The sequence below is a fragment of the Ambystoma mexicanum genome, chromosome 7p (assembly GCF_040938575.1).
Source record: "Ambystoma mexicanum isolate Mex_15411 chromosome 7p, UKY_AmexF1_1, whole genome shotgun sequence".
Classification (NCBI taxonomy): domain Eukaryota; kingdom Metazoa; phylum Chordata; class Amphibia; order Caudata; family Ambystomatidae; genus Ambystoma; species Ambystoma mexicanum.
This window is the reverse complement of record NC_090939.1, coordinates 346,059,093-346,075,459: the sequence shown is the minus strand read 5'-3', so window position 1 is coordinate 346,075,459 and position 16,367 is coordinate 346,059,093. Positions and strand designations below refer to the sequence as shown.

The 16,367-nt window shown below is 42.2% G+C and overlaps 1 protein-coding gene across 4 annotated transcripts in view; it reads left to right on the top strand.

Moving 5' to 3' along the window:
- NCAM2 (neural cell adhesion molecule 2) overlaps positions 1-16,367 on the top strand; it is a 1,850,180-nt gene that overhangs the window by 1,052,164 nt on the left and 781,649 nt on the right. For all 4 annotated transcript variants that reach the window (XM_069636393.1, XM_069636392.1, XM_069636394.1 and 1 more), the window contains exon 7: positions 9,182-9,342. In XM_069636393.1, the coding sequence (XP_069492494.1) occupies positions 9,182-9,342 (161 nt within the window). The remainder of the gene's footprint in view (positions 1-9,181; positions 9,343-16,367) is intronic.

Sequence of the window (16,367 nt, the reverse complement as noted above, 5' to 3'; positions counted from 1 at the left end):
CATGAACCTGCAGGCACTTTGTATTTTGTAAACTGGATGAAAAAGATGTATTTATTGCAACATTATAAAACAGGATGGGACATGTGTTACACCGTTTTTGCAGAATTGAACACATATAAAACATCAAACATATTTATTTACTGCAACAGTATAAACTGCATGCAACTATCCGTCACAAACAACTTCACACCATGTACACACACACACGCTCACATGAAAAACACACATTGCAGGCACACCCTCTCAGATAACATGCACCCCCCCACACCGCATATTTCACCTTACATTGCACATACATTCAAAAAGAGGACTCCATCATCTCTGGGCAACATTATAAAACAGAAAAAATTAAACCAAAAAAAAATCACATTTATGTTGAACGCTGCTATCAGAGAACCCTGGCCATAAGGAGTTCAAGACACAGCACTTAACCATTATGCTACAATGATGTTATTGTTTGGATTTTCACAAGATTCATACCTAACCTTTTATCATTGAAGATTTACAGTTACAAGATAAGTATGAATTGTATGCCTTATGAAGCACCAAGCCATTGTGGCCTAGTGGTTAAATGCTGGGCCTTGAACTCTGGCAGACCAGGGTTCAGGACTGTGTGTTTTTTTTAAATTTTATTAAATGAAAAGCAATGCAAGTGCGAGGTTTGTTGCTGTGCAGTCCTGTGATCTTTTTTCGCATTAGGGCATTTCGAAATTGCTTCAATGTCAGCCACGTCCAAACATCGATTGTGCCAAAATAACGGTGCCAGATTGGCTTTCGTGCTAAATTAGGTGCTGTGGCAGAATTCCCATGCCATATTGGCATTCTAACATATAAATGGGCCACTAGTCATGGCCTTTGACCTTGATCAGTTTTTACATCTTTTGGCCATGTCAACTGTAAATTTAAAATAATACAATGCAATAAGCGATGGCCTTCGGCTGTGCCCACTGTATATTATATATACTAACCAGCCGCTAGCCATTAATTTCAACACAATACTAGCCAGTGGCCACAGCCTTTGGCTGTGTCAACTGTACATAATAACATATTAATGGGCACTAACTATGGCCTTTAGCCATGACCACTGACAACAGCTTTCAATGTTGCCAACTGGATATTTTAAAACAGTGATGGGCTACTCAGTATGGCTTTTAAGCATGCACATTGTTATTTTTGAACACTAAATGCCCACTAGTGATGGCCTTTGGTGCTGGCCAATAACCCCAGCCTTTGTCATGGCCAAGTTCATGGTCTAAATTGTTATTAAGTTAATAAAAGTTTCCATTACCTAACTTCTAAATGATTTTCTGTCTAATTCTATTATTGATGTAATGGGTTTTATACATTGTGATTCGTGTTGCAACCAGTGATTGAATCCATGATGTGATGTGTAATGTCATCAGTGTTTTCATACAACATGTAATTTGTGATGTCATCATTGTGATCATAGTTCTGCATAACAGGGTGCACAAAGTTAAGGTGGCTTTAGCTGAATTTCAGGGGTTTTGTTGAGTTAAGTTCTCACCTTAATGTCTCTGAGCCTCATTACGACCCAGGCGGTAAGGGGTTAACCGCGCTGGAAAAGGTGGCGGCGCCGTTAACCCCTTACTGCATAATTACGAGGTCCCTTTGCGGGTCCCTACCTTAACGGCTGGTTTCACCAGCCGTTAAGGATTGTACCCGCAAAGGGACCTTGGATGTAATTACGGTACCGCAATTTGCGGTATCGTAACTACCGCTTTCCCCATTTCCATTGAGCCCCATGGGGGCAAAAATGGGGAAGGGCCAATTGTGAATGGGGAGTTACCGTCCCGCCAACCTTGGAACGGGGCGGTAATTCCGCCATTCACCATGGCGGAATCGGCAAAATACCGGCGGCAACCATGGTGCTACTAGCTCCATGGTTACCGCACGGGTCGTAATGAGGCCCTCTGTTACTAAAGTGTTTTGCTTGAATTTGAAAGGTTTTGTTAAAATGTATTGCTCACCTTAATGTCCCTGCAACAAACGTGTTTTCCTTAAATTTCAAGGTTTTTGTTCTTCCATAGATATTTAGAACGCTTCCAGACCACTAGCATGATCTTCGGCCATGGACAGTGGGCCATGTGTCTATTTTAAAACCCTACAAGACCACTAGCCATGGCCTCTGGCTATGGCTGTTAGGCACGGCCGACCACACGACCAAACCACTAGCCATGATTGTCAGCCATGGCCAGTGGCCATGGCCACTCTTTATTTTAAAGCACCTGCAACCCATCGCTCAAAGACGTTCATCCATCACTAACTGATTTTGTCCTGTTTTGACAGTGGTATTATTATGTATAAAAGATTGCAGGTTTTGAGAACTCACAATGTTTTTAGGAAATGTGCAGTGAGACAAAAGTATTTGACATGACCACACACTTTGGTTCAGCAGCTTGCTCCAAGCACCTTGTTTTATGGCCGGTCTCTTGGTGACTGCTGTGATACATCACACAACTCCAACTAACCACATTTAAGCAGCACAGCAACAGGGAAAAAATTGACCGACTGCAAGAATAACATATGCCCAGGTACTTTCTGAACCCATAGCGAAACTCAAAAGCTGCCATTTATATATTTTAGTGACACTATGGTATGTGACTCTTGCTCCTCATCCATTATCTTTCTAAAGCAGAGTATTGTTGAAAGTCGTTCATGGGGGTGAGGACGGGAAATGATGAAAGGGCAAGTAAGTCATGAGTATTTTCTCATGATGGGGCAAGAGAGTTTGCAATCCTGCACGCTGGTGCAGTTATGGTTTCCTGATTGTGGCTGCTTTTCATGGCACCAATAAAGAACGCATGTGGGTGGAAAGCGTATCTTGCTTTGAGAGAGCAGACCCAAACCCTGCTTTTTTTTTAGTTTGGCAAGCTTGCTCAAGTGTTTGTATAACAGAATTTTACTCAGGTTGTCATGTTCCCCGTGCAGACGCTTACTCACACAACCACAAGCACTTGTTTTGTTTTGGGATTTTGTTTCCATGGAATATTTCACTACATATTGCAGGGTTTAAAAGGTGAGCACCATGTACATTTTGCCTGCATATTTATTGGAAGATTTCCTCTCCCAGGTTATTTTTCTGGTGTTCATTACTTTTATTAAAGTCCAATGCTGTTTTTTCCCTTGTGCACTTTCTTCTAAAGAGAAAGTCAAGTGAACTACATTTGTATATTTCACTTTAAAATATATGGTCACTTACTGTGCATCTATTCATGGGTGCCAGATTTTAATTTTCGCTATGGAGGCAAAAGTAACTGGGCAGGGAAAAGTAACTGGGCATATGTTATTCTTGCAGTTGATCATTTTGTAACCTTTTCTGTGCTGCTTAAATACAGTTATTTGCAGTTTTGGGATGTATCCCAACAGTCACCAAGAGCCCACGTTGCTTAACCAAAGTGTGTGATCCTCGGCAAATAATTTCTCTGCACATTGACTAAGAACATTGTGAGTTCTCAAAGCCTGCAAACTTTTATACATAATACAAACAAATTGATATGTTTACAGATACAGTGGGTTTCCCATCCACCCACTCAAATGTCATCACTCACTTTACCTACTAGAGCACCCAACAAAGCCACTCCACCATTGACTTCACTCATCCCACTCACCGACCACTCACGACAATGCTTTGATCTTTCACATCTCTTATTATACTCACTCCATCTAATCTGAATCAGAAGATAAATATGTGTACTTTTGGAAAAATGATCATTGAAATTTTAAACAGCAGATTGAACATGTTAGAAACATCTACATATATTACAGTACTAAAAATAAAATACAGCCACGAAGCATTTTGAGTTTCTTGGATTTCCAAAATCACTTTATTAACACGTCTTATTCAAGTGTTACACCATTTCTTCCACAATTCCCTCAATGTACTCTTTTGCTCAAATCACTCTTAATGAGTCCGTTTTTTGTAAATTTAGTATGTTCAGGCTGTCACTCACACACTTTCTACATCACTAAATGTACTAATTTCTTTCACTGAAACATTCACTCCTCTTACCAATGCACAAACTCACTCCCCAGACAATCACCATGAAATAACCCATACTATTGATCTACCAGTCAATAAAAGCCAGCCAGTTTGTGATCCAGCTACTTACATTATGTTTCACACAGTATTAGTTATTACATTCACTTCAAGAGCACAGGTTCTCTGATCACACCATTAGTATCACCCACACACTTAATCGATGCACACTGCCACTTGTTTGCTTAACCAAAACATGAACCTTATGGGCACCCACTCTATTACTATCATAGCTCACTCTGCCAATCACAACGCCACCTTAAAGCCTCACTCCACCTTTCACTCATCATTCGACCATGTGCACACTTCACTCACCCCATTCCAAAACCAACTATGTCACAGCAATAACTATTTGTTTCCACATTCACTCAACCATTTGTCACTCTCAATTGATACTACCCTTCAAGTTCTACAGCGCAACACATCCATTCTATCACTTATTTCACTCATTTGACCTCTGCTCCCACAACTGAATAACCCAATCAAGTCACTAATCCAGCAATTTACTCCACCTATTCCAGCATCCTCCCCATTGCTCATTGTATTGAAACCATTAAGCAAATTACCTACCCAGTCATGCTCTTCATCACATTATACCTCCATTCATCTTATAACTCACATTGCTTCTACCACTGTTTGATGGACTAATTCCTCTATTGCCATCTGTACTACTATTCCACTTGATCTTAACTCACTTTCACCCACACTTACATCACACTACATCTCTCATCACCAGACACACACGAGATGTCTTAAATACTCAAAAAGGCCCCTATTCACTTGCACAAAGAGGACCCATTATAAGCAATCTTGGAAAATTGTCATTAACTATGGTGCTCTTTGACAGACACGTTATTCGTAATGCATCCTTCTCAACATCAAGTCAGGAGTCGTAACCTAACTTACGAGTGAATTATTTGGTCTACCAAAATAAACCTGTCTGTCTTCATCAAGTATCATGTTGTTTCTCAGATTGGACTGAGACCATATTTTATCTCGTATACCCACATATATATTTAATTCATTTGGATCAGAGACTTGGCAAGTGAGGAGTTGTACTGATTGTGTATTTCAATCTTCTCAACTGAAGCACATCCCATTAGCAGATCAAACAAACATTTGAGAGTCTAACTCAAGCAACAATCTGTCATAGACTAGCAGGCAAAGGAACCCAACCCTGAACACCATTTATTGATTTGAAGCCAAAGACAAAATTGAAATAAATACACATATGTGTACTCTTTAATAATTGCACAAAGTCAATTTCAAACTTTACTTACCACTGTACATGATTGTGCACAGACCCCACAAATAGACATGGCCACACTGAACCTTATCTTTTTTTTCAATCTTAATATCACTTGATAGGTCGTACATGGGTAGAACAAAGCTAGAACAGATCCACAATTGCTCTGTCCCACCCAAAACTCCCATGATCATCTGTTACCATCAGGTGTTCATTGTAGTAGACAGTGTACTCTCAACACCTTTATAAACTACACACTACACACATTTTCAGAATGTGTCTGTATGATTTACAAATGCAAAAATGCCATCCAACATGTTTTATGGATCTAGTGACAAATGCCAGCTTCATGATTGTTGCCAACATATCTTTGTTTCTCAAAATTGAATCAGCCACCTAAGCATATACAATCATCTTAGGTATATGAATGTATGCTACCTTATCTTAGACAAGTAGGCAGAATCCAAACTTTACCTGACATTATTGATTAATGTCGGAGTTGTTGTAATATCATGTATTGGGTATCAAAAGCAAAATATTAAATCAGATATACCAGGTACGGAATGCTACATCTTGAGTTCTGACTTGAACCCATTTGATTGAACAAAATTCACCTGGTCTGCATCCCCTTTAGTCACACCTGATTAAGCAACAATTCATATCAAGGGGTATAATCTTAGTTGCACAAAAAAAAACGATTTGTTATTTTGTCTGTGCCTTTGCCAACAATGTAAGGGGCCAATACAAATTAACTTAATAATCTAGTACTGAGCCTCAGAAATATCCTATCTGATGCATTGTGTTTTGACAATCTCATAGCTGTCTAAAAGTAATACAGATGTTTGACTTCACAGTTAGACATTGTAGTTCAAGCTTACATTCAAGAAGCAGATCTGATGAGTACACAATATTAAATATATCACTCATAACTAAAGTCAATACATACAACATGCTGATCAACAAAAAACAATGTTCCACCATATTAAGCTTTGCCTTTGAGATGCCTAATGTGCCTATAGTTCCAACTCACACATTCATCTTCCCCTTAGTATTATGCAGTGTGAATGCAACATTTGTATTATTGCCATGCATTTGCTGAATGTACAGCTGTCGATCATAGTTGGATGCTGGCCTATTAAGTATGTGAAGGTTTATCCACATATCTAACAATGGAGCTGAGGAATTGTAAATAATAACTGCTTGGCATCAGACATTTCTTTTTTTGTGCTCAGCAATGCTCATAATAAATTAAGGAATTAATAAATACATCCATAAATATGTGACAAATCTCTCTCAAACCTGTTGCTTTATTGTGGTTTCTTATATTTAACCAATAGGTTGTGAATGTCCTTTATACACTTGTAATCATCCTGGGGCAAGATTACAGAAATTATGCACAAGTTCAAGTGGACACATGTATGATAAGGAATAGGGCAAAGTGCACAAATATGGGCCATATTAGAAATCCTTTGCTCCATGACAAATGCAACATGGCTTGGTATACGCACTAGGACAAAAAATGCCCTGGTGCACATACTATTTCAATGCATTTTTGCACCAGGGATGTTTTGTGCCATACGGCCGCACTTTCCCCAGTGCTTAAACCTTGCCGAATTGTGCTTGTCATGGTGCAAATATTTACTAATATGGTCCCAATGTTATTGCACCAAGGCAAACGTTTCCCTAGTGCTAATACTGTGTATCTATGCACTTGCGCCGTTGGAAATTTTCTGTAACCTGGCCCCAGATGTCTTTTCATTCTCCATGTCTTGCACAACACTGTTTTGAGTGTGCTTTTATGAAAACCTACCCAGACAAACGCTGTAAGAAGTTGATGGACTTCATCAAAATAGTTATTGTATCTCTAAATTCTTTTACTGAACTCACAATGTGCTTGACAAAGCAAATGGTGAGATCAGTGGAAGAATGTCCTTCCCTCACCTAATGGACATTCTCAGACACCCGCAAGACTGGTCTCATACAACCTCTTTTGAAAAAAAAAAAAAAAACTGATTCCCTGACAAAATGGCCAACTACCAGCCCATTATGAACCTCCCATTTATCAGCAAAATCTTGGAAAAAGTGTTCACTACATAACTATTTGTCATATTCACATAATTTATCCTCCTCAATGACTAACACACAGGGTACTGCCCAAAGTGTAGCATCAGGACAGCAACCATCCAACCGGTAGATGATGCCCTACCAATCACGGATAAGGGTGACTCTTGCTCCGCATCCATTTGGACCTCACAGCTTCATTTGACATCATTAACCACCACATCCTCCACTCCCTCTTTGCTGACAGAATTGAATTGGCTGGCACTGTTCTGAATTGGTTTACCTCCTACCTCTCTTGTGCAGGCACAAGGCTGTTCAGATGAACTAATTGCAGTCTGACTCCCAGTCTCATGCAGTGTCCCAAAAGACGACACCTCTAACCAATCTTTATATGGAGCCTCTGGGTACTGTCTTCAAAGATCCCAATATAGCCATACACCAATACGTGTATGATACTTAGTTGTACATGAAAGTAAAAAGGTCCCCTGGACATCAGTTGTCTAAACAATTAAATAGCCATCTTCCAGTTCTGCATGTCGACCGCATATCCCAAACCTAAACCATTCATGACTAAATTTGTCATCATAGGTCTGCCCGCTAAACAACAATGTGTCCAACAATGGTTCAATGATACATGCCTAGAAGGATTTTTATCCACAACTTTCGGATTCAGCAAAATATGTAGGCTTAACCATTGACAGTAGCCTGTCCTTTCTGAAACACAAATCCAAGAAAGCCCAACAAGGTGTGACTCCAAATCTCCACCCTTCACAAAATCAAACCTTTATTCCTGTCACAGGATGTCTGGACTGTAGTTCAGGCCGTTGTTGTCTTGCACTTTGATGGGGGAAATGCCCTCCTATAGGGGCGCCCAGCTGCTCACGTCGGTCCCCTAAAAGCAGTCCACCACAATATAGCATGTCTTATTACAGGTGTATGATAATATGACCGAATAACCCCCATCCTACACAAACTACATTGGCTTCCTCTCCAGACCAGGGTACTTACTGTTCAAGACTCCATGTATCATCTGCAAAGCAATCACAAGTAGCACACCAGTGTACCTGCCATCTAAGCACCGCATATCCGGTAGGACACACTACTCGCCATGGGTGTAATTTTAGGGGGGACAGTGGTGTTTGTCCCCCCAACTTTCATGGTACACCATTTTGTCTCCATTCATTTGGCTGGGGCACCTTTTCTTCAGATGCCATGTCCCCCCCAACATTTTCAGCAAAGTTACTCCACTGCTACTCGCGCAGCAAATTGACCAATCGGCTTGAATCACAACTTGTCCGCAAACAGAGGACCCAGAAACAATCCTTCTCTTGTCATGCACCCACCCTCTGGAATGTGATCCAGGTATTGGCAAGGAATACCCATTCAATTCTCCAATTTTCCAAATCTCTCAAAACATGCCTCTTTTAACAACACATGACCATGGACACACACATTGAGCACATTCCTCAACTCATAGAACTATGCTACTGTTAAAAGATGCAAGCACTGGCTATCCACACTCTGAACAGCACTCTGCTGTTCTTGAGCTATGTCACACTTTAGACAATAAAATAAAAATGTATTTAAAAAGAGCACACACACCCTTTTGCGCAATTTTTTCTTATCATCTCATATGTTAAATATTATCATTCATGCTTTAGTTGTTAACAGTAATGACTAGTGTATTAGTTCTTTTTTCTGATATTTAATTACAAAAATAATTGGTGAGCATTCCTGTTGTAAAGTGCATTTAGTACAATGGTTTACAAATTCGGAATAATAATTTGGTCAATAACCCTGTCTATGTCGCTGTCTAGGAATGGAAAACTGATTGAAGAGAGTGACAAATATGCACTGCGAGGAAGCAACACTGAATTGACAATCAAGCACATTACAAACAGTGATGGTGGAACCTATATCTGCAGAGCTACAAACAAAGCTGGTTTTAAAGAAAAGGAGATATTCCTCCAAGTATTCGGTAAGTTTCCATACATACAACTTGATTCATTTTTTTGCTGTTGCTGAACATGAGATAACCTTGATTTAAATGATCCACGAAAAATACTGGGCCTGATTCATAAGTAATTGTTATGGCGCATATGTATTTGCAGCCAGAAAAAATTCCAAAATTGCAAATTGTACAGGCTGCAGCTGATTTGCAAAGAAAAATGCTATAGGCACATTTCCAGTTGTCTTTATCTGGTGTCCCTAGAAGTAGTCATCTTATGAAACAAATGTGTTGAAGTTGGTTGATTGATCCTTGTTCAATTGCTTTTAAATGCATGTGTCTGAATGAAACACCCTGTGGTGGAACCATCAATGCAACCCCAATGCCTTAGAGTTTGTGTTTTTGCCCTACCTATCACAGTATGACCAGGTTTCCAATGGTTCTCCTAAGCGAGCAGGAAGACCTGTGGGGATGGAGGTCCACACACCTTAGTCTTCCTCATTATTGGGATCTTCCCGCTTGATGGGTTGCATTACCAGTTGTTATTTTTTTTATTTTGTTGGCCGGCTGTCTTTCTCACCCATTTTCCCAGTGACCTTATAGGGGGGATCAAATTCAATCTAGATAAAAAAATATGCAAAGTAGTGTGGAGTACATTACGGTTGGTTAACCATTATTGTTGGAGTGTACAGGACCCCAATGATTTCTTTCCCCTCCCCCCACCGTTTTTGTCATTTATCTTTCTATCCTTCTTTCTTCTATAAGGAATTTAGATTGAGTTACATTTTGTGATGTTATTTAGTGTACTGCACGCATTTTCTTAGTATGGGCTCCCTCTTCAGTTGTTAGATTATGATTGAAGGATTAGATAATCACTGCATGTGACTGTCATGGTCCAGGGCACTCCGCCAGCCTCCTCCTCCTGGATAGGCATCTCCCACATCTTATTAACAACCTCCATTCTCCTGCTACCCTATCAACCTCCCTGGCCCCTCATCCACCTTCATACTACCTCTCTGGCTCCTCTGCCACTGGATTCCACCTCTGCCGCCTCCTCTGTGGCTGCCCCATCTGCCTCCTCTCTGAGCCCTTTGCTACTTAGCGTTACCTCTACCACCTCTCTGGCTCATCTGCCACCTTTCACTTCTACCACTCTGCCTGCTCTGTCATTCACCTCATCCTGTGCTAACTTCTCTCCTGTGTCCTCGTCTTCTTCCTCTCTGGGCCATCTGCCCCTTCCTTCTACATCTACCATCTCTTCGACTTTTTGCCTCTTCCAATGGTTCTACCTCTCTCCTGTACATCACCCCAAAAGCTTTCAAAAGTGGCAAGTTGGTCCACGTAGCTACTCTCAACGCTCGCTTTGCAGTCAAACACTCCCCTGAGATCTGTCACCTCGTTGATGACATTGATCTGGAAGTATTAATTCTCACTGAGACTTGATACATGGCCAGTTCTGTCATAAGTTTGACACTCTCTCGCCAAACCCAGGATCAATCGGCCCAGAGGTGGAGTGGCCCTAATATTTCCTGAGTTGGTCCCTGCCTCTATCATTCCCACTCACAGGATTACTCCTCTTTTGAATGTTTGCTCTGCAGGCTCTCTATCTCTCCTGGCCTCTCTCTGACTCTTGCAACCATCGACAGGCCACCTGGACAGGTCACCCTCTTCCTCTCTGAATGGGCTGAACTCTCTGCCTCTCTCCTCACTTCTACCTCTAAGCTTCACTTCCTCTGGGAATTAAACATCCACTTGGACTCTTCTGACCACTTTGGGCCTTTCTGAATCCTTTGCGACTCTCTCTCCCTCTCTATTCTTCCCTCTGGTCTGACACACTCAGCCTGACATACCTTAGATGTTCTCATCACCTCACACATCCCTCCCTCTTACCCTCTCACTACTCCACTCTCCTGGACTGACCACTTTCTGCTTGTCTCTCACAAGAAACTGTCTGTCCCCTTACAAAACTTACCCCAGCACTGCCATATTCCTTCCCTGTCATTTGACCTATGAAGCGTGTGTCAGTTACCGCTTTTGCCTCTACTTTCTCTACTCCTCCTACCCCTGTGGCTGATACCCACTCTGGCACAGCCCTCTCCAACCTTCCTCTCTCTATATCAAATGCTCTCAATATCATTTCCTCTGCCATGAGGGTGCATCTGAGGCCTGCCTCAAAGTGTGATTCTTGGTATTACTCTGACTTGCCTGCTATGAAATGCGAGTGCAGACCAGCCAAGCGGAAGTAGAGGGCTTTGGTAATATGCTCTGACAAACTGGCCTGCCGCCTGCTCCAAAGGCAGACTCTCTCCCTTCTCCAAGAAGAGGGTCCACATTCAGGCCTGCCTCTGTGGCCTCTAACATCATGGCCAAACTACTTTTTTTTAATCTGCATGGAGCTGGGCAATCCGACGTCAGTCTCTACCTCTCCTGTTCCTTTCCAACCCTAAAACTTAGGGCATCCTGTCCACACTATCCTCCGCTCCTCATCCCTTTCCCTCTACCTCTCTCAGGCACCTTCTGGCCACCCTTCACTCTCCACTTCTTCTCTATTCTCTCAATCTTATAACACCTGATAATGTTTCTACACAAGTCCGGTTAAGGAAAGTTGCATCCAAACAGGTGTTCACCTGCTCATCCAGAACCATCAAGGACAACATTGTTTCCCTCTCTCCAAACATGGCCGATTTATGCAATTATTCCTTTGCCAATGGATCATTCCCCCTCTCTTCTCAAGCACTCCCTTGTGTACCCCCTCCTGACACAGCCCTCTGCTGATCTTTCCTGTATGACCAACTATAACCCAATCTCTATCACTCCTTTCCTGGGCAAACCCCTTGAGAAACTGACCAACTCACAGCTGAACCTCCACACTGAACCTACTGGTTATCTCCATTGCATCAGTCTGGTGTCAGATCAGCCAGATGCACGAAAACTGCTCTCCTGAACTCCAGTGAAGGTTTGCTCTCCAACCTTGACTCCAGCCCTCACTCTGTCCTCATCCTCCTTGACCTCTCCACTGCCTTTGACATAGTCAATCAACGGTCTCAGTGTAACCTTGGTATCACTGCTCAGGCTCAGAGTTAGCTGACCTCCTTCCTCTTGGACCGACCATAACGGGTCAAACTAGGTCCTTTCTCGCTTCCACCTCTCTTTCCACGTGTGGTGTTCCCCTGGGTTCTATGCTATCACCCTGACTCTTAAATGTCTAGCTGGCCTCCCTGGCCCACCTGATCTCTACTTTCTCCTCTAACTTTCAGTGTTATGCGGAAGACACTCCACTCTCTTTCAGGCTACCCTCAGCCTCCTCTCCCTCTTTAATCATTCCTGACTGTCAATGACTGACATTTGTTCTTGCGTATATCCCCATGTTTCAAATCTGAATAATGCTAGTTTTGGAAATGAGCAACGTTCTATACGTAACTGTATGTGTGCCCACTCTTATATTCAATTCCCATCTATTGATATTGCCCCTAGCATCTATTTTGCAGAAACCAAATGGCTGTGTTTGGAGAAGCTTCCCCTGCGACCCCGCTGTCGCACGCAGTTATTTGTCAATTGAGGTCATTAGTCGTAATCATTTTTAATGGTAGGATTTGGTGAATCAGCTTTAGTACATTACCCAGATTAAAAAACAGGTTCGATTTCATGGCATATAAATGAATAATTTAGATCTTATTGGATGAATGTGTTATCGCATTTAAAGACAGTAAGGGTCTCATCACGAGCTGTGCGGTAGCCCCGGCACTATTAGCGCTGGGGCTATTAGCGCTACCGCCAAACCCCCCCGGTGCTATTAGCGCCAGATCACGGTTAGTTCCCATTCCCCATTGAGCCCATTCGGGAATCCCTCATACCCCATTGGGTCCAATGGGGAATTTTCACACTATTACCGACGGCGGATTTCCCGCCGGCGATAATAGCGTGAAAAATCAGCAGATTTGCAGCGAATTTGCCCCCAGCTCAGAGCTGGGGGGAAATCCGCCGAAGCCATGATCTGGCAGACCCTTAAATGTGGCGGTAATATCGCTACCGTTGCATTTAAGGGTTACCACCAGACTCGTGATGAGGCCCTCAGTCTAGATTTAAAGAGTTGCCAATATTTGGCATAGATACAGGATCTTACTTTTGAGCAGAGGTCAAACCCATGGACAGGTCTATGTTGTATACATTGGCTAAACGGCCAAGCTGGATAGCATTACCATTTCTCTCTGTGTTATTTTTGCGCAAAGCAAAAAAAGGCATCTCTAGCTTTAGGTAATTGTTCATATAAAAAGGGCAGAGTTCTTTCAACAACTTAATCCTGGGATGTATCCCTGCTGTTTCCTCGCTGCTCATTCTTGTGATTTATTGGCTGCAATCTCAAAACCATTCTTAGGGCCTCATTACACGGATGGCGGTAAGAAATTACTGGTACCGGTAAAATACCGGTACCGGTAAATCCTTACCGCCTTACTACGAGGTCCCTTTGCGGGTTGGGAGACTTAACGCCTGCTTTTTGCAGGTGTTAAAAACCAACCCGCAAAAGGAACCAGGGAGCTAATTACGGTACCGCAATTTGCGGTACCGTAATTAGCGCCTTCCCCATTCCCATTGAGCCCTATGGGCCAAAAATGGGAATGGGGAAGGGCAATGGTGGAAGGGGGAATTACTGCCCGCCAACCTTGGAATGGGGCGGTAATTCCCCTTTCCGCCAAGGCGGTGCCGGTATTTTACCGGCATGAACCATGGCGCTAATAGCGCCATGGTTCTCCGCCATCCGTGTAATGAGGCCTTTAGTCTCTCAGCAAACCATATCTTTTGGGAAGGTAGAGTTCAGTGCTTGTGCTGTTACTGCACTGGAAGGTTCTCCCCTACTTCCTGAGCTAGGAGGATGAGTCAACTTCTGCCCTTGCAAAGTTGATGACCCCTTGGATGCTGGAATGGTTTGAACAGGAGGATTTGAGTGATTCATTAGATTACAAGTAAGCCGTTTCCCTGCTTGATTTTCAACAGCTCGATGCTCAATAGGGCACTGTGGGCAGTCATTTTTTATGAGTTGCGTGTCTTCAATCTCAATGATCTCAGAGCCCAGAAAAGGGCTTGGGGTAGGTTCCATATTTGGCTTCTCCATAGCAATTGAGTTTGTTATCCCTGCGGCAGTTACTTCAGCCAGTGTATTACAATGCTTATGAGTGTTCTTTTTCAGGTTGCGGCTAGCTCCCAAAATGCGAGAGCACGCTGCACGCTCCTTAGTGCGTAGTGCGTATCTACAACATGCTGCAGGCATTTATCTTTCCTTTTCCTGTAAAGAGGGGGCGCCCCTCATCACGCTACGACAGAGAAGTGACCTTGAGGTATTAAACAAGCTTCACACCTGCTAACTGCAATTGGAGCTGAGTGTCAGCAATTGAATTTCACAACAAGTGCATGTAAAGTCTCTGGACTCAACCAGACCCACCAGGGGACCACAAGCAACCGCTTCTCTCAGCACTCTCCGTGCCGCGCTCCATGCCCGGAATGATTTTTCAAGGCTGCTTGTGCCACAGTCCAAGTGAATGCTCCCCCTCCAGGCAATGGGTGGGGAAGAAAGATTCCCCACAAGCAACCACTCCTCTTGCCGCTTTCCTTTATGTTCATATTGTATTTTCAGAGTTGATACATTACTTATGGGTTCGGGATTTGGATACTTACAACAATGTCTTTGTTGGGGTCACACGACTCTCAATATTAAGTGATCACACCGAACAGGACGTAATATGTGCTATTTCGTTTTTTTGTGGACGTGGCCTGCATGTGTTTAAGTGGCCAGCATGGGTTTTCTTTCACATGTTTATCTGTGGTTTAGATCGCATGTTATAACACTTAACTAATAACCTTTCAATTCTTGTTTGATTAGGTTTCCAACCCATGTTTTTCCAACTAGCTTGATGCAAGTTTCTTGCATTTCTGATCATTGGTATCGAGATGATTGACTGACAAAGGATGCTATTGATACCTTGCAATGGATGCTTGACCATTTCAAAATGACAAGGTGAAGTGTCGAGTGTCCATCATCCCTTGTTCTGCTGCAGCGTTGGGTTAGATTGATGTTTCCTGAACGATACGAACGTGAATGCATGTGGGGAGGAGTCATGTTTCTATTGGAAATTGACATCCTCCTGAAATATGCTATCTATTGAGTCAGTGAGATTTATAGTAACATTGGTTTACTGATGTTCAGTTAGCATGTTTGATTAAGTCAGCCTGAATTATTTCTGAAGATGAGATTTGTATTTCTAACATGCCAAAATAATCTGCAACAGTGTCCTTCTTTGCCGGAGATCAGCTGTTTTCGTATCAGCCCTTAGACGCCCAAGGGTTAAGTACGCTATATACATATATAAATAAATAAACAAAATTGTGTGGCCTCTCCCATCTATTTGTCAGTGAATGTCCATGTGAATCTAATGATTCACTGTTGGTTAGTGTGATATTTTAGTTAGGATTGTTCGTTAAAGTAACTCTAACTCTGGCTCATATTCTTACCTTTTATTGATGACGGTAGCAAGCTATTATATTTTGTTGTATGTGTTTAGTTCAGTTGATCCTTAACATTTTATTTAAAATGTTCATGTGTCTTGTGTGTGTGTCATGCTGAGCAATTTACTTTACCAGTGAGTAATTGGTTGATGGCATAAGGATGGAATTTGACTTGGGACTCATTCAGCTATTATAGGGATGTTGCACTGAAGGATCCCTTTCTCTAGTGTCTTGGCAGGATGATAAATGATGGTCTAAAGGGTTGCCCAGAGATGTGCCTGTGGTTAAGATTAATTCTAAACCTTTCAGCCATCACTTTTTGCTTTTCAGAATATTAGTGTTCACATTAATATGAGTAAGATTCTCACCATCTTAAGGTGATCTATCATATGTGGTGAACATATTTAGTGATGGGAATATCCTAGTTACATGTTATCTTTTATTTCTGGATTGAGGTTTAGAGAGACCAAAACACAATGGGCCTCATTTCGACCCTGGCGCTAAGTGGTTAACTGCGCCGTAAAAGGATGCAGCGCCTTTAACCACTTAGCGCCTTA